Here is a 26,490-nt window from a genome sequence, read left to right as displayed (position 1 = left end):
AATCTTCCAGATTATTACTTAAAAAACTTACAACTATCAAGAGGTCAGTTCTTAATGGTACAGGGCAGACGTTCCTGTATGTTTTTCTCAGTCTGAATATGAACACTGAGTTCAGTGGAAAACTGGAGTCTAATTCTTCTAGATGCACACATACCCGCAAGACTGATCGCTGATTCTCATAATATTGGCTTACTAACGCTAAAAACTAAGCATGGCCGAGGCTGATGGGAATGTAATGTGATCAATCATAAACTAAAATATGAGTAAAAATATGATGGATAATTATCAATGTAAAACAACTCATCCTGATGGAAAATAAAAACTTTTTCTCCTCATATGTCTTAATACTTTTATTATTAAATTAAACAGAAAATAAGATGAAAATAAGTTCTCAGATAATGATTCAGCTTTCACAGCTCAACTTTTTCAATCAGTGACATCAGAGAGGAGAACAAGGAAACCAAAGAGCCAGAAGGGAGGAGGACATTCCTCAAATAGTTACAATAGTTGCATTTTGGTGACAGACTGATTCACTACATCTCCAAAAATGGTGAAGGAGAGAGAGAGAGAGAGAGAGAGGGAGAGAGTGAGAGAGTGGTTCACATGCTTTAAAAACTTTGTCATCCTCTTGAACTTACCGTCTCTCTCCTCTCTTCCCTCCTGTAAATCAGCTCTAACAGGCGGAGCAAGCGGACAGGTAAAGCGACAACTATTCTTCGTGCGTCAGCGTGCGTCGTGCGCGCGCCTGTTACGCACGTCTCCGGTGTGCCGCAGGTGTAGCCCAGGACACACCCACAAGGCAAACTTCTGTCAGCTAGACGCTACAGCCTGTCAGTCTGCATCAGAGCACCGAAGAGGGAGCACGAACAGGTAAGAAGCTGATCACTTTCCTGGACACCTGTTAGATTTTAACCTGACTGCTGCGGGGAAATCCCGGTTAGAAATAATGTCGCTACGCTCGTGAACACGTTTCCTGGAGCGTGATGGAGGCAGATTGTGGTCAAAAGTAACTTGCTAGGTGTTTAGAGAGGGAAAGTAGCTCAGCAGACATCTGTACGGAAACTTTTAAATCACAGGAACTTCTTCAGATCAAAACTATCAGAACAAAGTGCAACAAGGTCTGTGTCTCAGCACAGAATTACTAATGGAGATAAAAACCTGAACATATTTCATATGATAAAACCAGGATCAGTATTCAGACATAGTTATCTACTGTAGAGCAACACCATAACAATAATAGAGAAATTAATTGTACCATTAACTGTGATAAAGACGAGGGATTTAAACAATTATAATGTATAAAAGTTAGCTGTAACACAGGCTACTGTAACTCCCCACAGGGACTTTATACAAAGTCACAAGAGTTAACAAAACAGTACAGCATTAATCAACAGAGTGATGTCTGCATGTCACCTTATCTTACCTCAGTGTGGACAGAAAAAAAGGGGATATCTGACAGATTGTGTTATTTGAAGGCTTTGGAGATTGTTTAGATTCAAGTATTCAACACTTCACAATAAAATATAAAAGTTAAAGTTGAACTAAAGTCACAGATCAGGACAATTTTGTGTAATTTGGGAACCACTGCCAATGATTTGTCAATTCTTACAACATTGAAAGTCACACTCTTACTGGAATCTCTTATTACTGGAAACATGATGAATTGATTGTGAAACTAATGTGTAACAGACGCACTTTTAATAATGAAACCAGACAGTGGTATATTATTATAACCAAAAGCTGAATAAAGTCAGTGTTTACATCGATACGTACTGAGTACTACTGAGATATTAACCCACACGTAATATTATTATCAGTCCTCGAGAACCAACAAAGTAAGTGTGAACTATTAGGACCTAAAGTATGTGGGACGGCATGTCTGTGTACCTCTGGGTTGGATTTGATCCCTTTGTTCCAATGAAGGGAAATATAAATACTAAAGCATGTGATGATATTCAGGCCAATAGTTTGAGAAAGACTTTTCTCCGATGCTCAAAGCCAAGTCCGTGAAGAAACGGTTTTCCCAGTCGAGTGTGGAAGAATTTGACTAAACTGACCTTAACCCCATCCAGCACCTTTTGGCTGACCTGGAAAGTCTCATAGAAACCTTCCTACAGGAGTGAAGACATGACATGTTTAACTATAAGTCACAGCAGGAATGTTGGTACGAATATTATGTTCCTATAGGAGAAAGAAGCACCATACACACATAATACCTAGCCATAAAGCAAACTAAAATATGACTGTTATATTGTCGGGTCATGTCAGAGTTGTATTCTTTCAGTCGCTGCAAAGTCGTTTTGACTTCATCTGACTGAAACAGAAACAGAAAATCTGTGCAGGTAATTAAACAACCACAAACAAAGAGACTCCCATTCGTCCTTGTGATGAAATATGCTGTGTTGTATCAAAGTGCCAGTCTGTGCTCAGCCAAAGGGCGAGTCTGACTGTACTCTGCACTGTGCTCCGATAAGAAGGCTGCAGAATGGAGATGTTATCTTTATTTCAGCTGGGTGGAGGCCGGTAATGTCTCCTACACCGGCTCCATGTGGAGCCACAGTGTCACCGATTAGTTAATTAATAACAACAGCAGGACAACAAAACAGCCAAACCATCTTTATATGCACTCTGCCGGTAACCACGGTGCGGTTACAGCGCCCACGTGTTGAGGCAGAAGAAGAAGTTTGGTTTCTGTTCAGTGGTGGTTTCCCAGGCTCAAGGCCGTTTGGGAAATTATCACAGAAAGATTATACATAGATCCCTGTACATGCACGCCTATTTCCCTTTTTTGGTGTGTCACACGAAACAAATTTCAAGTTTATACTTCGTGCCTGCAACGTAAAAGCATTGTCATGTTAACCAGCACTACCGCAATGCATGGCTGTGGCACGAAACGTACCCAATCATGGGTTTCTACCTGAGAGCCCTCTCTGTTTCCCCCCTGAGAGACTGCTGATCGTGTCCTTGGTGAGACCAGAAGTCAACATTGATGTATTTTTAGGCCACATCATGATCTTTTTCTAAAATTAAACAAGTAGTTTTGGTGCCTAATATAACTAGACCGCAGCCATTTTTGTTGTTTATACGCCAAAACTACTCGGATACAGTTTAGCGAAAAGATGATTGCTTCTAAGGCTGGGCATTATGACAGTATATATCGTTAAAACAGTATGAAAATGTCGGTACGTGTTTTTCTATACTTCTCTATCGTGATGTCACAAATTTTTTAACGTCATTTTGACAATGCTTTACACTCTAGTTCTTACAATCCAGTTTAGAGAAGGATTCAGGCTCAGCCCAAGCGAAAACGAAAACTCAGTACTTTTTATTTGTCAACTATTTAATTTACACAGGATTATCCAAAAAAAGGCTTTACCATGTGGTTACTTCATTTAGACTAATTATTTGTTAAATTACCAGAAAACATGATATATCTTGATATATATCGTAAGCGCCATATCGCCCAGCCCTAATTGCTTTCGTTAAAATATTCTAAACCAGGTTAACTGTAAAATAATGACATCATGTTGCCTACGTTACGTTTTGTAACATATTTCAGTTAAAATGTCTCAACTTGGCTTTTGGTCTGCAGAGGAGACACAGTAAAAGTGGCGTGTTTGTTTGATCCATCCGTCTCCTAAAGGGATCGTTGTTGCTGGCACGAAATCTGCTTCAAACTGGAGGGCATTAGTCTGAAAATCGTGTCGACTTAAACAAGAAAAACAGGGATATTCGTGTCAACGCTCGCCACGCTATATGTAATTTTTTGACAGTATTTCACAAATTGAGAACAAGCCAGTGATGTCATGACAGTTTGCATTTTCTGGGGATGACATGGTGTAATACAACAGATTATGTTTTACCCTGTAGCTGTATGTCAGTCTGTTTGATGTTCAGGTAACGTTTAAAACAGATTTGTGTGATGTCAGATTAGACGTGCAGGGTCTTGTTGGGCACAGTAAATTTAAGAGCTGTAACTGTTGTTATGACATTTGTCTTTGTTTGTCTTTGTCTTCATAGATTTAGATATCGATATTTATTTAGATAAAGTTGTTGTTTCAATAGAAAATCTAAAAGACGGCAGATGGCTGCGAGCTTGTACAGTTTCATACAGTTATTTGGAATGTGGTTTTCCAGTCAGTCGTGATATAGAATCAAGCAGATGGTGGACCTGTTGTTAATACTGCACAGTTTTTATTTAATATCGAAGGCAAAGGATAGTGGGCATGTAGCAACTAGATGTATCTTTGTCCAGATATTTGTGGAGGCCAACATACAGCCAAAGGCACCAAGGTGTCTTCATCAATGGCAGCTGTTCGCTAACATGTTACCTAAAACTATTTTAGAGCTTGATGTGGAAACGTGCTAGCTTCTTAACTCGCTTCCAAAACTGTGATAATGCCAGCCTTCACTGGCGTTTTGAAAGCATGTTGTGGTGTTAGCAAGGATAGTAACACTTGCTTTGTCTGCCTCACTTGCTGTAAATGAACACAGTTGAATGGACTCGTGGACAGGCTTCCCCTGAGCTGTTGTCTTGCATTTGATGCTGTTGTTTCAATGACTGCTTAAGCTAACAGAGGAGTCAGTCGTGCATGCTTAAGTGTTTTCCCAGGCTGAGGAATGTTAAAACTCTGACTCAATATCAGCTGTTAGCATCTCCGACTCTCTGCCTATGGCTCTACTCTTCCTATGTTCCTCCTCTTTATCTTTTTTGTTCACCTTTGTGCGCTTTATCTTCCTCGTTCTTGTTCACCAATTTCACCTATTTGTGTGTAATGGCACTAGTTTTCTTGATGATCTCTTTAGCTTCATTACTTCATAACATTTTCTGTTTTAAATCTTTCCTCTTTCTTTTCTCTCTCCTCAAATTATTTCCTTCTTACTTTCTGTTATCCTCTCACACATTCTCTGCTGATTTACTCACAACACTTGCGTACATGTCCTTTCGTCCTTTCACTCTTTACCCCTGTCACTCTTTCAAATCAGATTACCTTCACACAGCTCCCCTGCGTCTCTCGCACTGACATTTTTTCTCTTTCTGCCTCTCTCTTTAATGTGTTTTAATGGGAGTACATTCTTTCCTTTGACTCCGACCCAGTTAACCAACCAGACCAACCAGAAAACACAACTGTTCTGTCTCACAGTTTTAACCAGCACACACCCAACCACCTACTCCCTCTGTGAAACAACTGCGGACACAAAACATACATTTAAGTACTGTTCATTTTTTTCTTCTTCTGGAATCATACTTTGAGAAAATGTGCAGTTCAGAAGCTTTGGAACAAACAAAACTCACAGGACTAAATGGTAAAGTAACTCACTGTAACTGGTAAGCTAATTGCTAATCATAAGTCAGGGAACATGCTCGCCATTTAAATTCAAATATAACCTTTCTTAAGGCAAACATGAAATAAAAACTTGACCACTAATCTTCTATAAATTGAAGAAGTTCAATTCAAGACAGCAACTTGAAGGTATTACTTCTTTTACTCCCCTGTCTAAAGGGGTCCCACTTCTGACAGATTGTGCTTCCCGAATTTCCCCCCCGGGGATCAATAAAGGATCATCTAATATCATCATGCTAACGTGGGTTTTGTCAGATAGCTTATTCAGTTACCTTGCTGTATGTAAGTTACACCTGGCAGGTATGACATTTAAATAGTTTGTAGCAATTATTTCCATATAGGAGCCGGATTTAGAACATCTGAGCAGCTCGTCCAACCAGAACCAGGCATTGAAGCATCACTTTTGTTGCTATTGTCACTTTTCTGTGGCCGGTCTTTTCTCTTGTCAAACCAAAGCATGACCTTTAAAAACAGCGATTCTCTCCAACCGTAAATGTGCTACAGTTGGTTTTTGCTCTCCAATGACATTGGACAGTAATGATAATGGTTGGGCAAAGCAGAATGAGAAGGAGATGTTAAAAGCTTGAACACTCAAACACAAGCGTCACTTGTGCCGCACACAGTCTCTTACCTTTATAGATTCAATGGAAATCATCCCGTCTCAAACACAGCGGATGAGACAGTCTGAAAACAGGCTGGGTGAAGGGTTTGGCTGTGTCAAAGAGAGTCTTAACGGATCAGTACAAAGTTTGTGTTTCTGTGTGTGTGGTTGTGAAAGAGACTTTAATGAGCAATAAAAAATGATCGATGATGTCATTGTTCTCGGAGAACGAGCTTCCTTTCCTGCAGATACAGTACCTGTCTTTGTGCGTACGCGTCTACTCCCATTCACCGAAACCTCCATTACCTACACATTTAGCTATGTGATAAAAGCAGACTGATGATCTCAGGCTTGGCTTTAACACTCAAACACACTTGATGTCGAAACTGTGGAGAAATGTTGCGACTTGCCCCATCATCTCATCAGTAAGGTGATGTACAGTAGACACACATAGTCTATAGAATGAACCCAGTCTTAAGGCTGTTTGTGAAAAAGTCACTAGTAAGAACGATCACGTTACGTTTTGGAGGCACGAATTCTGTGATGAGCACCCTATAGGTCTTCTGCCGGAAAGCTCTTTCTCTTTCAGCTGTTCGTGTCCAGTGTGAAACCAGGAGTCAACATTGCCCAAACCATGATCCTTTTGTGAACCAAAGAAAATATGACACAGCTGCATTTTGGCTACGTTTGAGCTAAGCTCAAGTACGGTAACTCAAGGAGACTTGCCCTATCCTAAGGAAGATAAGTCGCTTTACTCTCGCTGAATGTAAAATAATTCAACTGTGACTTTTGGTCTCGCACTTGAATCAAACTCCAGCCTCTTGGGTGAAAAGCCTGTCTTTGTTTGACCAATCCTCTGCCCCTTTAACGCCACCCTGGCAGACGTTTTGGTTCTTACAATGAAAATACTTTGAAATTTGTGCAGACGGACACACAACAAAAGTCCAAACACGACTCTTTCACAGACGAGAAGAAGACACTGATAGTTTTCTGTAGTTTCATTTAGACTTTTTGTGCTTTTCCCCCTTGAACAATCCTTAAACATACATTTAGTTTATCTGAATCAGTGCATATTAAACATCTGTTAATGCAAATCAGTATCCAGAGAGAGGAGCTGTTATTCCCTCCAGGGACTTAAATTGTGCACAGGTCAACAAAGTTTTCTCTGAACGGCACAAACACAATTGTGTTTTGTCTCGTTGCAGTGTACTTCTGCTGTGTGATGAGCTTTTGTTCCGGGTGTTGTCAGCCTGTCAGCTGTCTGGATGGTTCAAAGATAGAAAAGTATGTCTGTGTTTGCCTTCATTCTCTTCATTCTCTTCCTTTTGTGTTTGCAGAAGTCATCGCAAACATCCCGACCAAGTCAACAACACATACCTGTACTGTGAAAACCATTAGATCTGCTGTTTGTTTGGCTCGGTAATGAATATTTACATCCCTTTTCAAAATGAGGTGTGAAGCTCTTTCTCAAACTTTCTAATAACCATAACAACACAGAAAGAAGCTTTTAAAGGGTGTGACCTAAGGCTTTCATTGGTGCAATAATTAAGTATGTTACCGAAGAGGAATCTGCTTGACTTGGAGATGATGGCAGTGAATTTCCTGTACGAGCTCTGCAGTATAAAAAAAGAACGTAGCTTCTGCTGTCCCAAAGTTACACTGAACAAGACCTCTATTGTGTGTCACATTCATTTCTGTGATAATACAAATGTCAAAGCCTCTGGTATGAGGAACACCCTGAGGTGGCATCTGGTACCCATCAATCATTAACAGCGCAAGGAATTCATTTATCGGAGAAATTTCCTATAAACCTCTGAAAGAAAGGCTTCTGTGTTGGTTCAGATGTCACTTTACTTCAAATCTAGACGACTGTTTTAATCTGTCCAGTTGTTAAAGTCAATTACATTCGTACTACTGATGAATGCACCAACTTAAAAAAGGCAAGGCAGTGTGCCCTAGTTTCACAAATCAAAGATATGCAGAGTCAATATTACAGTAGGCCTTGCTAGCTTGCTTTATATCAGCCCAGTGTATGCTAGAAAGGATTGGAAATTGATCTGTAATTCAACAACGTAAAAGAAAAATAGTTAGCTGGAACTCGCTGTTACTCAACACAGCAAATATTGCATTGTTAGCACAGAGCTTGCAATGAATGCTAAAGTGTCAGGCTTGAGATTCAGGCTTCTCTCACCCTCCATGCTAAGCTGGTTGAGTTTAGCATCAAACAATGTGCCAAACTGTTAGCACGATGCTCTGAAGTCAATACTTAGTGTTAATTGTTTTAACTGACAACGGCTAAGTTGATGTTACCGCACAAAAGTGTTAGCATTTTATTACTTAACGTCCTGAATGCTAAGGTGTTAGCTTGAACACTTCTGTCACTCATCACAGCAGACTTTGGCAGCCCTCTATGAGTCATCAAAAGGGTTACATGGCTAACATGATCCAATGTGTGGAGGATCTGTCGCAGCTAGCATTTCACATTTTATTATCAGGGACATAAGATGCTACGACACAACATTCTGCCATAATGTCGCAAACGGCGACTCAGCAGTGACTCATGGAACAGAATGAAGGTGGATGTAGACGGCAGGTATGTCAGGAATGAGGGTGTGAGCCTTGAAAGGTAAGCTAGCTCTCAACCACGTTATTAAATCAGTTGGAATGGTAACATTGCATACTTGTGAACATTTCCATTCATGTGTCTGTGTGTAAACGACTTCTTGTAACACTGTGTGATGCTGTGCCCACATCAGTGCGCTGTTCATGTATCAGTTCACGATAGTGTCAGGGAGGGAGATTGTTGGTGTGTCGTTATCTAATCTGAGAAACAGTGCTGGCAGAAACACTCTTACTCTTAGAGCGGTTACATAAATTTGCGTTGCTGTGCTGTCATGTATTTTGACTTCCTCTAAGTAGAAGTGGTTTAGTGACGCTCAGGAGGGCTGGACATATCAACGTTAAGTCTGTATTAATTAGTTGTGTTCATAAAGACGAGGAGAAAATAAAGTGAATGTAACCACTTTATAGCGAAGCCATCCTTTTTATTGATTGCTTTTACGTCTGTATTCGTTTTGTCACTTCACACTGCTTCTGATGTCGTGTCACATGTCTATGGTGCAACCCAACAACACACCTGTTCAATGATAGGCTGTTCAAATCCATCATCAAGGCGTATGATAGGTTGTTAGGAGAGCTGTTGGGGTTTGTCTGTTAAAGAAAAGGGCCCGTTGGTTAGTCGCTCATAGCACACAGGGTGGGAATCGCAGGGTAACTCACGACACGATACACGGCCAACGATGGCGATAATATCACGATACATCACGATATCTGAAGAATTTAAAATGGCCCTAAAAAGGTAAAGTGCAGGATTAAGGTATTTATTCACTGCAATTTTATTTTTTTTTTATTAACTAAAATATCGATTTTCAGTGCCAGCCTATTGATAATTTTATTGCACGAGTCAAGACGACGATATATTTCCGTATCGATATTGTGTACCATCCCTATTATCGAGCGTATTTGTTAGGTGCTTTCATAGTGGTTTGCAAATAATGCATTTAATCTGCATGTCTGTGTATGTCTGTCATTGGACAGTCACTCCTACCCTGCATGAAGTTCATTCAGGCTTAAATAAAAACACATCGTGAACATTATTTCCCATGCTGGCAATTATTAATCAACTAGTAGCTTGTTTACTTCGTAGGTGCCGATGATTGACATATTACATCCTGATTGTCCCGGCCCTCGCCATTGCTTGCTAAGCGGTGCTCTGAAATTTTGCATTCTATCAAACAAATATCCTATTGCTATTAATTGTCCATAAATTCACCATATTTCCGTTGTGATTTTAGGTTTTGTTGATTGTACAGTTTAAGGCTCCTCCTCGTACCCATCACCTGTTACTGCAGAGCTCTTCCGAAGTGGTTAGTTTTGATTACCAAACAGACAAACAAAAAAAGTGCCGTTTACAGAACGACCAGCTCCAGCTCCAAAAATAACCTGCCTGCAGATCTGATTGGCAGGAGATAGCTTTGCAGATATATATTGAACACACTTTGGAGGTCTATTTGAGTTTAAAAAACTCTTGACACAGTGAATTAGTTTCTGCGGTTGTTTGAACTGACAAGTTCCCGACTGGATAATGGCTTTAAATACCTGAAGTTTTTTCAAACACTGCGGTCATATGAAGGTGGGAACACTAACACTGAATAAAAAGCTGTTGCTGATGTACAATATGTACTTCCCAAATCAGACGCAGAAGCATGTCCACATGAAAAACCTCCTGGAATGCATTGAACTTTTAAGATTTATGGTGCTTTAAATAACTCTTACAGGTGATTTGAATTTAAGCGCTCAGGCCATAAAAGTGGAGACACTGATACGCTGACACTTATCTCCCCGAGTATCCATGATGCACCTGGGCACTTAAAGAAACGTGACCACTGTAGAGAAAAAAACACACCACAGAAAGAGAAAGTTGGAATTAAACATCATATATTTAATTGAGACACATTTTGCCACCACAGTCGTCTTGTTTGACAGTGTTTACATTTTATTTTTCAAACCACTTAGACATTTTCCAGACAACTGCAAACAGGCGACCTCACTGAAGTCATCCGAACGCTTCTAAAGATGTTTATGTTTAATTTGTTAAAGCCTCATTTTTTTGCCCTTCATCCCATTTCATCAGCCTTTCCGACGCACACATTCCCCAACTGAACATAATGTTCAGGCCAAACGGTTTCGATTTTAAGGGTCATGATGGTGTTTTGGATCCCATTTCCTACATGGTGTAATTTCTCCTGCTAATGGACGCCTGAGAGTCCTAATTATTCATCTCAGTCATTTAAAAACTGCCACCCAGCTCCTCCTGAAATGCATCTTAGTGCATTTTTGCATTTTATAGCTCCTTGTTTTTTTCCTTCAAGTTTTAATGAGTGTTGTTTTGCATTATGCAGTACCTCCAGGCTTCAATTTGGCATCTGGGAAAATTGGCTGGACTCCAACACTGTGGTCACCCAGTGCTTATTACTCATTAAGCCTCGTCGGAGGGCCGAGTGGGTGCAGGCTGGGTGGGTGCTGGTTGGGAGCTGCAGTGCTTGGAGAGTGGATGTTGTTGTTGTTGTTTTTGTCGATGTTCTAGTTATGGAAGTGAAGAAAGAGGCGAGAAGGTGAAAGAGTTTGAAAGACTTCTGCACATCTTTTAACTCCGCTGTCTGTCTGTCTGCATGTCTTCTTTTCGTACATGTCAGGCTTTCAGAATACATTTATATTATTTTAATGATCATGGTACTTTCCTTTTGAATATTTGCCTGATTTCAGAGAATATAGAACCTTTAAAGCGACGTTAATTGGCAGTTTTACTTCAATGTAACATAGTATTGATGTTGTAGTAGTATATTCTTTAAAGAGACAAAATCTGAAACTAAATTTGAACTTGATGACTGAGCCATATTCATTTTCCTCTTCATTTCGTAATTGCCAACTCAAATGTCCTGATGTTTATTTTTTTTGTAAGATAATTTTTTTGGCTTGTTGCCTTTTTTTTATTGCATAGGACAGCTGAAGAGTGACAGGAAATGTGGGGAGTAGAGAGTGGGGGATGACATGCACCAAATGGATCGGCAGACCAGGAGTTGAACCTGGGATCAGTGCGTCGAGACCTATAGATGTAGGGGCGTATATAGATGTATATATATATATGGATATATAGATGTATATACATGGGGCGCCTGCTCGACCAACTGAGCTAAACCAGCGCCCCTCCTGGTGTTTTTACCAAAAAATAAATACTAAACCAAAGATACACACAACCACGGATCTGACTTTAAATATATTTATGATTTCAAGACTGGAAACGATGATTTTGGATTGCCATTGGGTATACATCGTGTACTCTGGGGATTCCAAGTCCTCAGACTTAAGCTCTGTTTAGACCAAACGCGATGCAAATTCATGCCTCCAATACTCACATTTTGGCTTATTATAGTGGCATGAATCCAAAATAAACACATTTAGCTGTGATTTAATTGAAAGGTGGGTTAAAAAGGATGCCGAAGTAAGATAATGCCGTTGTCAAAATGGCTGTTTTTTGGAGTTTTAAATCGACCATTTCTTTTTTATGCGATAACAATGTCACTTTTATCTTCTCTTCAAGAACATTTGTCCAGAAAGAAAAATGTTGTTTGCCTAAAATAATGCGTCATATTTTAAACTTTTGGGCAAATGTCTGATACTGTTCTGTCTCTGGTGAGGAGAGAGTAGAGTGTGCGTTCACTGGCATGCATAGCTTGGATTTGAACCATAGACATACAGCTCCACAGTGTGTGACGGTATACCTGTCTGTCTGCTTGAATTAATCTCCCTCTGCATGTTTGGTTGTCTACATGTCTACCTGCTCTGTTTGGGCGAGTCCTTGGGAGGAGCTCTTTGTTAGGAGGTTTCAAACCTGCCCTGCACAGCTGTGTGTGTTAGGTGTGCGTGTGTGTATGTGTGTGTGCTTGGATGAAGCTGGGTGGTGATGAGAGCAGTGTTGTGCCAAACTTAAAATAACCTGTGGTAAGACCTGTATGCAGTTAAAACATACCATTAATCAGTCTAGTACGCAGTGCATGAGGTTCAAAGTGATGTTACACCAACATGATCATTATTCTTTAACACTTAAAGTTATGTCGTGTCATAAATCTGTCATGTTGTTTCAGGACTAAGTTTTGGCACAGTTTACTTTTAATGTCTGACGGACCTCTCGTTATAAAATAACTATTAGACTTTCTGAACGCTCGGCTGTGGTCAAAATTAATTTGACTTTTTCTGCTTCTAGAAACTCAAATTTAAGGCAGGTGAAAGAGAAAGTTGAGGCAGGTTAGAAAGCAATGCAGAATAACAGGACGTGATCCGAACTAATTTTCTGTGTGAGTGGAGAAACACAGAAACCGGTTGTTTTGTTCCGTTTCTTCCCGGTAATGATAGTGCCGTGAGTGAGAGAGATGTGATGTTAAACTTGTGTAATTGTTGTGCACTTCTTGTGTAATACAGAGGAACTGGTTCAGCTTCGGTTCAATTAACAGAGGAGGAGCGAAGAGGGAGAGAGCAAATACAGGAGAGGTGATGTGCTGCATATTCACTGCATGAAGCACAGACAAACTGGTTCTACTGTTAGTCAATGTTATTATAGGGAGAAAGAGCTGCATGCCACTGTACAGCACACTGCACAGTCCACATCAGATTAGGGTTAGGATTGAGCAGAGACTGAATGCACATGGGTGTACTTTCGGTCATGGCAGGAATTCATGGTTTTAGTTCCTTTGTAGGGAAGTCTTAATGCGTCAGTGATACAAGGATATTTTAGTCAGTAGTCTGACAACAGTTAGGGGAAGACACTTTGCTGTTTCATCCTGACATTGACCCCATCCATCACCTTTAAGATGAACTGCAAAATCTGCAGAATCCATCCATTGAAACAGCTTAGGTTGGAATTGGTGCCCCAGTCTGCAGAATGTGATTTAACAGTTAGCACATGAGCTAAATCATGCAAGATTCAAGTTGCACAATATCAGACAAAAACAAATCAGAAAAAGTCGTCATCATGAGGTAATCCAGCCTAGTGAAGTGATAAACGTCTGGTAAAACAGGCTCTAAATGTTGTCTTTACATCTAAGTCCTTAGGGTGCTACCAGCCAGAGGCAGAGATCCGTTAGACTCATAAAGAAGTAGGTCGAGCAGTCGCATTTTACTCTTTTTCTTTCTTTGTTAAAGAAATGTATAATCAGACCATTTTTAAGTATGCAGCCTTTAATTTCTTAGATGTATCATGATGTATGTATGATGACATTATGTGTGTAGGAACAACACAAACCTTAAACAGAAACATGGTCTTATTCACTGTGTTTGTAAAACGATTGCCACGTAAAAAGAAAAGAACAAACATCATGTTCATTTGTGTAAATGAACATATATTTTCTTACAGTGTAAGTAAAGACAGAGATGTTGTTAACAGTTTCCATGATGAGGAAACATTCCTGGTCCGTAAATGAGCCTGCGGGGCGTCTCCTGCTGCTCCCTCCCTGTACAAAGCCGCTGCTGGTTCAAAGTGCACCAGCACACAAGGTGACATACCACAGCTGTGAGTCATGAGCAAAGCATGCTGGGTAAGACAGTTCTCTGCTGTAATTCACCACGCAGAGATTTGTTTGCTGAGTAATGACATGTGCTGTTATCATGACCGTGCAGGTCCACGAGCTCATGACCTCTGACCTTCAGCTGTAAAGTCACAGGTACAGATAAATGTAAACACGTTCAGTCTAAACATTAGAACCATTTAGATGTATGTTACATTCAACATACAGCCAAATATAGTTTGGATTTAACTTTTTATTGTATTGCCCATATACGTATATTTTGCATGCCTATAAGTGGAAATAAATATAGAGCAGCAATAAGCTCATAAAAACTATGAAGATTTTTGAGAGATAAAAAGGAGGAAGATGAAGAAAGAAAAAAGAGGGAGACAAATAAGAAATTCAGAGTTGTCCTGAACAAACATTTTACCTGAAATTAGTTTCACTAATTCTCACAGCACAATGTCTGAGTAGGTACAAGCTGTATCATCAATCTGCATCAACAGGGCCTCGACCAATGACCGTATATATATAGGTGGACGGCGCGTCTCCATCTGCTTTCATTGTACAAAATTGAAGCCAAAGTACACTGCCGTCTTGCAATGGTAATGTCATTTAAAGCCACAGTTGCACAGTAGAGCTCGGTGGGTGGAGCGGGCGTAGCCACTTCCAATAACCGAAACACACACTGTCTCCTCTCGCCGTTCCCCTTCTACTCTGCTAATCTAGAACAGATCAGCTGCAGGAGCCCGATTTGTCAACACAGCTGTCAATCATGAGGTCACACCCCCTTTTTATAGCATCAAATAACTGCTTAAAAGTAAACTTGTCAGAAAAATGAACACGTGGACATAAATCAGCATGATAAGAACTAACTATAATGACAGAAACCATGTTTGAGAAAAATGTATTTGACGTTTATTTTGATTTTATAGTTTGACTCATGTCCCATCTGTTAACATGGAGGAGGCGGGCTTTATGACCTATACTGCAGCCAGTCAGCAGGGGGCGATAGAGAGGGTTTGGCTCCACCTTTAGGGAGCTTTAATGTTGTCCATCTTTTTATACAGTCTATTGTCTCGACTCACATCCTCTTTGTCATCGTATTTAGCTAACAGGAGTAATGGAAATCTGACCTGATGGTTTGTGGACACATTTGGTGTCAGTTAAGCAGAAACATGTGGGAGAAGATTTGTTCAATTAGTTTTTAGGTGCAAAGTGGTAGAACGAAAGACCGTTGTGTTTAGGTTGCTGTAGCGCTTGTGTTCGTGCTATTACTCCACAATGCTAGTTAAGGAAGTTTGGCGTTGAAGAGGACCCATGTGCAAAGTTAGGTTTGTTTTTATTCGGGGGAAGGCAGGTTCCCGGTAATGGTAGCGCTGCTCTGTGGCTGACACGCACACGAGAGAAGCTCTGATACAGCTGGCACTCAGAACTTTATTGAACTTGGCACTTCTGTGATATCTCTCACAGATAACCACACGATGCTTAATGGTTTAATGATGTATTTTCAATGATTTTGTTTCATGTTTATTACTGTCTGCCATGTTTTTTACGCTCTTGGTGTACGACCTAAGGACAATAAATGTTTTCATTCATTCGTTCAAGAAAAAGTATTTTAAAACAGTCTGGTTTCACAAACAACCTGCACCGTTGCACTTCTGGGTTTAACAGTTAAACAATCATACAGGCAGAAATGACTGGGATGATTCATAACTTCCTGCGGGTGGAGAAGCTACCTCACCTGACTGCATAATATTATTTGTTCAAACAGGGAGAGTCTGCAGTGTCTCATGTGAAAAGAATGGGACGCTCCTCTGAGCTGCTGCTGCTGCGCGAGTCTTTCAGAGGGGATGAAAACTCTCTTATCAGAGTCATAATTCAGATTTTACTGAAGGAGAGTGTTTGTTAGATAATGGAGGAGTTTGTTGATGAGTCTTCCCTCATTAAGTTCATTTTAAAGAAGGTTTAACTGTAAAAGAAATGAAAGAAGTGTCACTTTATGTTAGCAGCTGTTTTTTCACAGATCATGCGGAGCTACTTCTCATAATAAAACAGCAGCTACACTCTCACTTGCTCCACCCTCCCCCTCCTCATACCTGCCTGCTTATCAAGGTGTGCCTGACTTGGCGACCGTCCACAGTCATCAGGCCCCACCCAGACACACCCTGGGGTGTGAATCCGACGGGGGTGGGGGGTGGAGACTGGAGACTGGAACCCTGTGATCCAACTTATTTTTTGTTCTCTTCTCTTCCTATGACTTGACTGCACTTGATTTTCTGAGATAGTTTGTTTATATTAAGTTTTCTGCTTTGGATGGGAACAATTATAGCCACAGATGTTTTTAAAGCCTTCATCTTGTACAATTAGATGATGAAGATGTAGAGGAAGTTTATTTAATGTAGAGTTTTTTCTGTTTCCTTATTTACGTACAAATAGTACGTTACACAAATGACATACAGTATATTGATTGAGCACTATTTGCAGTTAAAATAGAAACATGGTGACTTTTTTATGTCATAGCTCACCACCATCTAGAAAGTATTAAGTTATTAGATAATATAATATAACATTAAAGGGCCACTTCCCCGATTTTCAACCTCAGTCCTATCATGCCGTTATGAGGAGCTAATGCCATTATGTTAGAAAAAAAATGCAGTTTGGCTCTGTGTCTTTGGAGGACGCTATCCGCTTCTCCAATGGGCCCTGGAAAACCTCCAACAGGCTACGTAAAACACGCCATCTGGTGGAGGCCAGGGAGCTCGCTAAACTACACCTCCTTAATCTAGGACGCCGCCTCTGATGTCATGTCTCGTTCAAAATCGTCAGGTTTGAAATGTTGACTGAAGATTTTTTAGACGATCCACCGCTACATTCTCGTCATAATCCAGATTCTGTACCGCTCTGAGCCGCTGCCTGCAGCGATCAATCTTGACTGAAAAACAACAGTATTTCACTCCAGTGTCTCTCGCTGGGGCGTTCCTTTCAGAGGGAGGGGCGCAATGCATGCTGGGTGTTGTAGGAATGTAGAATGGGCGAAACCACGAGTTGTTTGTACAACTTTCTCCACAGCTATGGCGCCAATTTCAAATATTGCTTCTACTGATTACAGAGAACACCAGCTTTGACTGACAGCGGCTTTTTCCAGTTGCTCCTTTAACAGCATAATCCAATATCTGCAAACTTCCTGTGTTCGCACTGTAATCATTTAGTCAGATTTGACTGTCAGCTCTGCTTCTAACTTCTGTGTCACACTACAAAAGACTCAAGTTTTACCTGTAAGAGACTACTTTGTTAGTATTTAATGTCACCTCACTCTCTTCTATCATTTTATACTATATCACTGAACTGGATATTTAAGTCAGCTTGTGAGCTGAAGTTAGCAGAAGCTCGGCTCACAGGTACTGAACCCCCCTGAAGAGGACTGGAGAGACACTGATTAACATGACTCTGCTTTATTCAGAGCTCTGACCTGTTTTAATTACCTGGTGTGTTTGTCTTTAAGAGGAGAAGACCTTCTCCTCCTCCTCTGGGTCGTCTCCACTGATGATTCAAATCATCGATTTTTAGTAGACAGGAATAGTGAACACGGTGTAGAGGTGAAACCTGCCTAGAATATGAATGTAGTCTGGAATTGAGGCACATTATTTGCATATTTAGTTCATCCTGTTTTATTTGGTCCAAATCTATTGAGAGCAATGTAGAAATCCAGGACATTCATAGCTTTGTTCCTCCTTCTTCTCCTTCTTCTTCTCTCTCTCTCTCTCACAGACACAAATGAGGGGTTGAGTAAACTGATCAATCAGGCACAGAACGCCTGACAAACTCTGGACGGATATTAACTAAGACACTCACATTCTCTCTCTCTCTCTCTCTCTCTCTCTCTCTGCTTGTCCATGCTAGTCAGTGGGGAGGTTGTAGTTAGGGTCATCTCCATGTACACAAGTGCAGCCCACCCACTAACACACACACACACACACACACTCACACACAGAAGGAAACCCCCCGTGGTCTGAGCTCAGTGAGGAAATGAGTTTTAAGTCTTATCTTTCATCATGAACACTTCTCTGTCTTCAGGTCCTGCAGTGAGTATTTGAGACACTTTTTACTGACGCAACAAACAGAACAGGCAGATAAAGTGTGTCTTTTAATGGGTTTAGTGGGGTATGTTAAAAGGATCCTGAAGTTGGTCTTTAAGCAGGTATTGAGAGCAACACACAGTGGCATTTGATGAGCTCTAGCTTTAAACATGTCTTACAGCCAGAAGAAGTCAGGGCACAGGAGGGACACAACTCTGCTTTTCTGTAGAAGTGACACGTGCTGTTTGAAACAGGAGAGTGCATCCTTTTTGGACAGCTAAAGTCGGTCTGTTTTAAGTGTTGGTATTGGAACTGTAGTTGTTGAAAGCCTCTCTTCTTTCGGCGATATTTGGTAAATGTTCTTGTCCTCGTGTCTCAGGAGGGCAAAACTTGCTGTCATTGATATTTTTGGCGCCTTAGAGACTTGGATAAAGTTCGCCTTATAAAGAATCACTGTTGCAGCAGTTAGGTATGTTTGTCAATAACTACCAATAGCCTTTTAATAACAAAGTAACTGGACATTCAGCTTGTTTCAGCTATTAGAGCCACATTAAAGCTCTTGTGAGGGGTTTTTCGCTGGTTGTGAAACAGACTGAAATTAATTCTGATGACTCTATATGAGCTACAAAAGCAAACCAGACCATCAGCGACAACAGTGATTATTTCTATACAGTTATTTTTAATGCCTGAAACAGCTGGCAGGGGGGAAGGTGTCAGACGAAGCGATTATCTGCACGCTGCCTTTGTTTACATTTTCCAGGGCGAATATTTTAATCGAGTGATACATATGACTGTTAAAGAAAGCAGGATGAGATGTTAAAACCACCACTTAAGCATGTACAGGACAGAATCAGCAAAGAGATAAGAGGTACGGCTTTGTCCACAGGGGGCGCCAAAATCAACACAAACCAAAAGTTCCTCACAGGAGCTTTAAGTTGGTCTGTTCAAGTCTTCATATTGAAATATTTGCCTTGTTTTTTTTACAGATTATTTTTTGGGCTTTTTATTGATAGGAAAGTGAATGAGTCAGAATGATGGTAAGAGAGAGCGGGTGGGGGTGACATGCAGCAAAGGGCTGAGGGGCGTAGTCGAACCCAGGTTTGAGTCGGGGGGACCTTTTTTTTTTTTAAACCATTAATATTTATATAATTAGTGAAAAGTCACTATAAAGCTTTAGACCGTCTCTTACACTGGACATAAAGTCGCACACAGCGCTGCACAACTGTCATTGCCAGATTCTGCCCGACACATTTATCATTTGCACGCACAACGTCCACATTGTGTCAGCTACAAATGTACTTGTGCCCATCTGTGTGCCCATGTGGGTCCTACAAAGAGGCGTGAAGCATTGTTGGCAGATTGCTATCTTGAGGCAGCACAAAGCTATTGCCCCATTGACTTATATACCTGGTCAAAAGTTAATGGCCAATCATTTCCTGCTTTTTAAAACAGGTCCATTACTGAGATAGTTTTGCATAAATAGGTGAAAATGCACTTCCATGAAGTAGAACTTTTACTGCTCAGTGTTATATCTGGGCCTTTGCTTATTTGCCAAACAGACTTTATGGGAGTGAGACGGTGAGCTTTGTTGTCCTTATTTCTTGACATCATTCTTTAAGTCTCTTGAAGCTAAAACACTCCTGCCCCGGCTAAACACAACTGGCGTCCATGTTTTTTTTCGTGAGGCTTGTTAGACCTAGTAGCTCCTGGGTTGTGGGACCAACTGGTGAATTTGTGATACAGATAACAGCATTTTTATCGGCACATAAAATGGTTTTGTACTTCATTTAGAATCTTAGACAGTAATGTTATGTTAAAATGTTTTTCTGACGGTACAACCCTGTCTCCTAGAAATTATGTCTACATACTTTTAATTTGTTTTCCCAATTAAGTTCTGCCGGGTAATGTAATAAGCAAAACAAAATGAGCAGTGTATAGACATAATGCAAAGGAGACGGGGTTGGAAGGTAACCAGGAGAGAATTATAACGTCCCACTTTTGCACTATTTTACTTTATAATGAGATGTTTGTTTAAAGAAGCGACTCTGTTGTCACATGCTCCTTAAGTAATGATATTTACAGGTTTTTTTGTCTCACTTTTATCATCTTTGAACAAGTAGAAACTCCTCTCTGCTCCCTCAGACTCCTGTCAATGCATGTAATCCTCCTCAGAGGGATTAAAACACAATGGATGTGTTTTGATTGCTTCTAATCAGACAACAGAGACTCTCTGTGTCATGAACACCCAGCCCACTCATGTTGTGAATGCATCCACTCGCATGGCGAGGAAGGGAATTAATTGCCTGCTGTCCATCTGTGGTTGTAATATATGTATGAAGATTGACTTCTCTCTGTAAGATAAGAACATATATAGGAGCCGGCAGGGTTAGCTGCCTCGGCACAGGTAGTATAGTGGTGCTCTGTAGTGGGTTTCAAACAGTGGTGGGTGGGAAACTTCTACAGATGAGTTTCTGTTCAGTAGGCAGACTTTTACTGTCATTACCAACACCTACAATTTATAATGCTCATGTTTAGAACAGTTTTGAGGTTACACTTTGACATTTTACTTATAAAAAAACTTGAAGATGTTTCCACCTTTGCATAAAAAAGAAGGAACATTTAGATTTTGTAGTTTTTACTGTTTTTCTTCATCTTTTGTGCAAAATCAGCCCCGTCATCAGAGATATCAGAACGTCTCATTAATCTGCTTTACATTTGAACAATGACTTCCCCAGAGCGAGGTAATCCATCAAAGTAAACACCAGCATGTTTTTAACATGACCACTCATTACCTGTCAGTCACCCTGACACTCTGACAGGTACAAAATGACAGTCCCTCAGATCATGTCACCTGACAAACTGACTGTTAGCTGGGATAAGTTCATCTTGCCTAAGTGTTAATTTTGAGTTGCCAGAAAACTATTTCTGTATTTCTTATGATTGTTTACTGTAACTGTTGTTACTGTAGGGAGTTGTAGGGAGTTGTGTCTTTATTTTTTGCACCAAATAATGGAGAGTAGTTCCGCTAAGTATCGGTATTGTTAAGCAGTTATCAGTATCGATAAAATCCTAACGATACCCATCTTCAAAAAGACTCCAAAGGTCACCTTGAAAAAGATGCTACAGGGCGTTGAAACAGACATGAAGTGTTACCTAAATACGGACCATAACAATGATGCTTTAGGAAACATTGATAGAAAAGGTTAAAGGGTAAAAGATGTGCCTTACTTTTAGAATAAGTGTGACACAAAAAAGATGCAATGCTCCTTTAATAAAGAAAAGAACATCTTGTGTTTGCTCCTCTGTTTTTAATGAAATATTACTTCTACACTTTTAATTAAAAAAGTCGAATTATATTAATAAATACAGAAAAGTTGCAGCCCTAACGATTATATAAGTATTTACTTTTCTTAATTAAATGTATGAAATGAAATAAATAGGTCAGGATGAGTTAAAGGCATTTAATCACAACAACCACAGGAAAAATGCAACATTAAGAGACGAGTGTAAAAGAAGTTGCTAAATGCCAACATGCCATAAAGATGAGATGTTTAGATCCAATATTAGGCATCTTTTTTTGCACGTTTCACTCAGAGCCATACAGGTGAACCCCTGTAACCTTGTTGCTTCCAATCAAGTCAATTCTATTCACAATATACTTTACAAACCAAATATTCCTTATCTTTCAGACTTTCTTTCATCCAATCAGATTTCTTATTTTGTCTGACTCAGGCGACACCACAGGCGAACTTTAGTCGTATCTCATATCTCTGATGTGAAGAAGTCGTGTGCTGGTATTTAGGGCATCCTCATCTTTCAGATGGGAGGGCAGGATTCACTACATTTCAGCCTTTCCCTCCCACCTGTCCAGTTTCTCTCCATTCCACCACAATGAAATTGTTTCCTAAAGAGTCAGAGGAATGTTCTGACTTTTGGGTGTTGCCTTAATTCTAGTTGACGATGGCATCCAGAAACTCAGGTAACACATTTAGTGTCCTGAAGTTGAAAGACGTTCTTACACCAGACTCAGTATATTTTTAAAGATGGTGTTTGGTTGCTGCCAGAGAACATAAAACAGACTTCTTGTGTAAAGGTTGTGAAGTCGATAGAAATGATTAAAAATTTGTTTCTGTCTCTCTTCAAAGTCTCCAGAGTTCCAGAGCATCAGAGAGGACTTCCCTGCTCGTCTGGACAAACTACGGCAGCTGATAGAAGACAAAGTTCACATCCTACAATCCCCCATCACCAAGGAGCATCAGGTAAAACTCAAAGTTTATATAAATCCCTCTTTTTAAAGTACTTGCAAACCATTTATAACAGGTGAAATCAATTTAAATCACTATTATTTTATGTTACATTGGTAACCCATAGAGCTGTGCTATAGAAATGGTCCGCCAGTGCCTACACTGGTGATGTTTATTGTGATGTAATTTCAGTACCCATTCATACCCACAGACTCTGTACAACCTACACTAAAAGGTTAAGTAAGTCAAAACCCTTAATGTCCTGTTAAGTATCAAAAATGACACACAAAACGATCGATACCGTTCTGATTATAGAACATGGACAAAGTTTGTGCTGTGTTCATTATTAGTTCTTTTTATGAGCAAAGCAGTGTCTTCATACGTCGTGACGTAATTTTTGGATGATTTTAAATACTTCATCTCCTATAAATCTGTACAAACAAAGGTTTGTGTAGGTTAAGCTCTAGCTATAATCCTTTTAATGTAATATCAGTTTAAACAGGATTATACTAACAGTGCTACAATCTTCCAGGGTAGTTACAGCCTACCTCTGCTGCCTTTGTGTTGTCACTAGATTTTACATTGCATCTAACGTAGGGTAATGATGTCCTCAAGCAATGACACCAAATATTGAAGTCTTAGCTTTCTGTTGCGAAAAGAATGAAGGTAGGTATTGATTTTGGGTTAGCAGGTACCAAACATCCATCCATCTTCTTTTACATCCATTATCTATGCAAGGTATCTAGGTGTACAGGGCCGCAGGGAGCTGGGGCCCCCTGTGGAGCTGTCAGTGGGCGATAGGTGTGGTACACCCTAGACTGATCAATCACAGGGCTGACACATAGAGACAGACAACCTGTCATTCTCACATGCATGCCTACAGGTCATTTAGAGTCACCAATGCACCAAACAAGCATGTCTTTGAACTGTGGGAGGCAGCCAGAGAGCCCGAACATGCAAACTCCACACAGAAAGCCCCCCTGCGTCCGAACAGGGATCCTTCGAGCTGGAAGGCGCGAACCACTGCACCACCGTGCAGCTGGTACAAACATGTGAGATGTTCTAATGTTGCAATGGGATCACGATGTAGGGCTGTCAGTCTTTACAAAAATGAGGTTCAAAAGAAGACATGTTTGCTCAGGCAGCTGCTTTGAACAAAGACGTTCACACACTGCTTATCAGTGGGCTCGCTTGTGTCCTCATCTCTTAAACAATTTTCAATCAAAGGTCGAAAGGTCATGCAAGAGGTCAAGCTGACAGAGCATTTTCACAGGGTTAATGCTGGATACAAGGGACAGTAGTTCAAATGGTCTAATGTGCTTAAACACTTTATAACAGCCGAGATTTTAAGCTTCTCCCAAGAATTTCAAACAAATATGAGAATTTTTAATTAAAAGTTACAGCCTTATAACAATGAAGTAACAATTGGTCCAGGAATTTATTTAAATATAAACAAATACACAGAAAAAAAGGCATAAAAGATTGGGAAAAATCAACCTTGTGTTTGTGATTAAGCAATAAACAAATACAAAGGTAAGCTATTAAAATGAGCATCTTCATTACCATGTTACAGATGTTAAAATGACACGCATAGAGAAGGCAAGAAACTAAATAGAATCACATACAGCTTCACCACCTACAGCTAAGGCTTTCCATTAGCACCTATTTTAAGGAAACACTTAACTGTTTAATGAGTTGCATTTAAATAAAGGTCGACAGAATCGGATTCATGTCGCCTGCAGTAAAAACAGGAGATTACCACGAGAGGCATCAGATGTCATTTTGTCTTTGCTGACGTTGAAACTCTGTGAAGTGGTTTTGAAACAAATCTTTGCTAGAGGGTACGGGGCTAATTGCTCAACACTGCCTTAACTGCATTCCTCCTAACAGTCTATATAGGGAGTTGTTTTTATTGGCGTTCTCTTGATTTTTTTCTCTCCGTTTCTCTGTGGGAATGTGTTCTGTTTTGCTGCCTGCTGTCTGTCTGTCGCTCTTCATCTCTTTCCCTCTTTCAAAGGTTTAATCCAAAAGGCAACTGGACATGGTTGAGCTGAAACAGACAGCCCTACATTGTCCATTAAACCTTAAGACATAATTCTCTTTCCCTGCTTGTTGATCTCTTTTGAGCGCACGTTCAGAAAGGCTCGAGTACAATCTCTTCCTCTTCTCTATGAAATAGAGAGATGAAATAGCTAGAAGGAAATAAATGAATACTTAAAAAAATCAAATTAAAAGCCTGTCAGATGGTTAATGACACTTCCCTCGTGACTTGCCTTCGATGGAGAAAACATCTGTGAGATGAGCGCGTTGAAGAAGTGCAGTGACAGCCTCAGCAGGAAGTGGCGATCTTGCAAGGAACAGCATGAAAACAGCGAGGCAGAAACTAAAGGGTGAGGTCAGCGGGATAAATGTGAGTGGATGGACATTTAACTTCAGCATCCAGGGATACTCTACAATTCTAATCATAAGAAGACCCTTAGTCTTCTCCCATTTGTGGAATATATCAGCTGAATATATCTGACCTTTGGTATTTAAGCTGAGTCGTTGTGCACAGCACAGAAGGCTGTAAACTTTACAAAACAAGTCTAAACATAGTCTTTACATAGCTAAATTGTTCACAGTGTTCTCCTACTCTCCAAAATAATCAAGCCCCATGATGAAAACCAGTAAGAACAACTAATAAAGCAGTTTCATGTAGCATTGAGTGCTTCCCTTGTGAACACAGGGCTTCAGGAGGCTTTGAGCTGCTGTGAGCTTGTTTCTCTGTGTTCACATAGTTGTTAGGTTAGGATTTCTTCACTGTTTATCGTTTAAGAGGTTTATGTATATATAGATGGACGACACATGGCCGTCCACTCTCATTGTACGAAATTGAAGCCAAAATATCCCTGAGAAGGGCGCTGCCATCTTGCAATGGTGATGTCATTTGGAGCCAGAGCTGTGTAGTAGCGATCGGCGGGTGGAGCCGCCGTAGCCATTTCCTCCAACCAAAGCACACACAAATTACTGGAAAAAGGGCGCCGGTTTGGCTCAGCGGTTGAATCGGTGGCCATATACAGAGGCTGTTGTCCTCGATGCTCGATGTTGTCCTCGATGTCCTCAACTCTCGCCCACGGCCCTTTGCCGCGCCCCCACTCTCTCTTCCCTCATTTACACCACTATCCACAGTCCTCTCTCTAAAAAAAAAATCTGAAAAGCCCCCAGCAAAGATCATGCACGCTGGTGTATTTAACAGCAGAACAGCTTCTTGTGTTGGTCAAAAGTTAACGTTCACAGATATGGAAAGTTCAATGACTGTAATGTTAGCGTTCGTTACGTCTCCTCTCACTGTTTGTCCTCTACTCTGCTAATCTGGAACAGATCGGCTGCAGGAGCCAGATTTGTCAACAGAGCTGTCAATCATGAGGTCACACCCCCTTTTTATAGCATCAAATAACTCATTAAAAGTAAACTTGTCAGAAAAATGAACACTTGGACATAAATCAGCATGATAAGAACTAACTATAATGACAGAAACCATGTTTGAGAAAAAAGCATTTTTGATTTTATAGTTTGACTCATGTCCCATCTGTTAACATGGAGGAGGCGGGCTTTATGACCTATACTGCAGCCAGTCAGCAGGGGGCGATAGAGAGGGTTTGGCTTCACTTCAAGGGAGCTGTCACGTCGTCTATCTTTTTATACAGTCAGTGCTTTAAACTGTGAGTTATTCCTGGAAGATTTCTTCTCCCCCAAAACTTTGCTGTTATTAAAAGTGGTATTTACGAAAGCATCTTTACATCTTCCCATGTTTCCAACAACAAAAAAGCAAAGGCTCACAAAATGATCTTAAAATAAATAAATAAATCAGCACCTCACAGATGCTCTTCAACAGGAAATCAGCAAAATGACAGTTATAAAAGTCTGAGTTGTGTAAAGCTCAGTGTAATACCTGTAGTTTGGGCTGAATTAGTACCTTCAGACTCTCCCTTTAGCATAGGACTCATTTTGTGTCTGCCGCTTAAATCTGTTTCCAAATATATCCTCTACTAACCTCTATTTCTCTGTTCGCGTCTCTTTCATCAACATGATTCTCATATGAAGAATTATATCCTCTGAAAA

General features: G+C 40.4%; 1 protein-coding gene across 1 annotated transcript in view; it reads left to right on the top strand.

The window, feature by feature from the left end:
• The first annotated feature begins 211 nt into the window (after window positions 1-211).
• LOC138605037 (myosin-9) overlaps window positions 212-26,490 on the top strand; it is a 63,304-nt gene continuing 37,025 nt past the window's right edge. The window contains exons 1-3 of the mRNA XM_069677105.1: window positions 212-232; window positions 781-870; window positions 22,291-22,404. Coding sequence (XP_069533206.1) covers window positions 212-232; window positions 781-870; window positions 22,291-22,404 — 225 coding nt within the window. The remainder of the gene's footprint in view (window positions 233-780; window positions 871-22,290; window positions 22,405-26,490) is intronic.

This window comes from Semicossyphus pulcher, unplaced genomic scaffold, assembly GCF_022749685.1.
Source record: "Semicossyphus pulcher isolate SPU_LCO1_2020_fin unplaced genomic scaffold, fSemPul1.0.p SCAF_28, whole genome shotgun sequence".
Classification (NCBI taxonomy): domain Eukaryota; kingdom Metazoa; phylum Chordata; class Actinopteri; order Labriformes; family Labridae; genus Semicossyphus; species Semicossyphus pulcher.
This window is presented reverse-complemented; position numbering and strand designations above follow the sequence as displayed.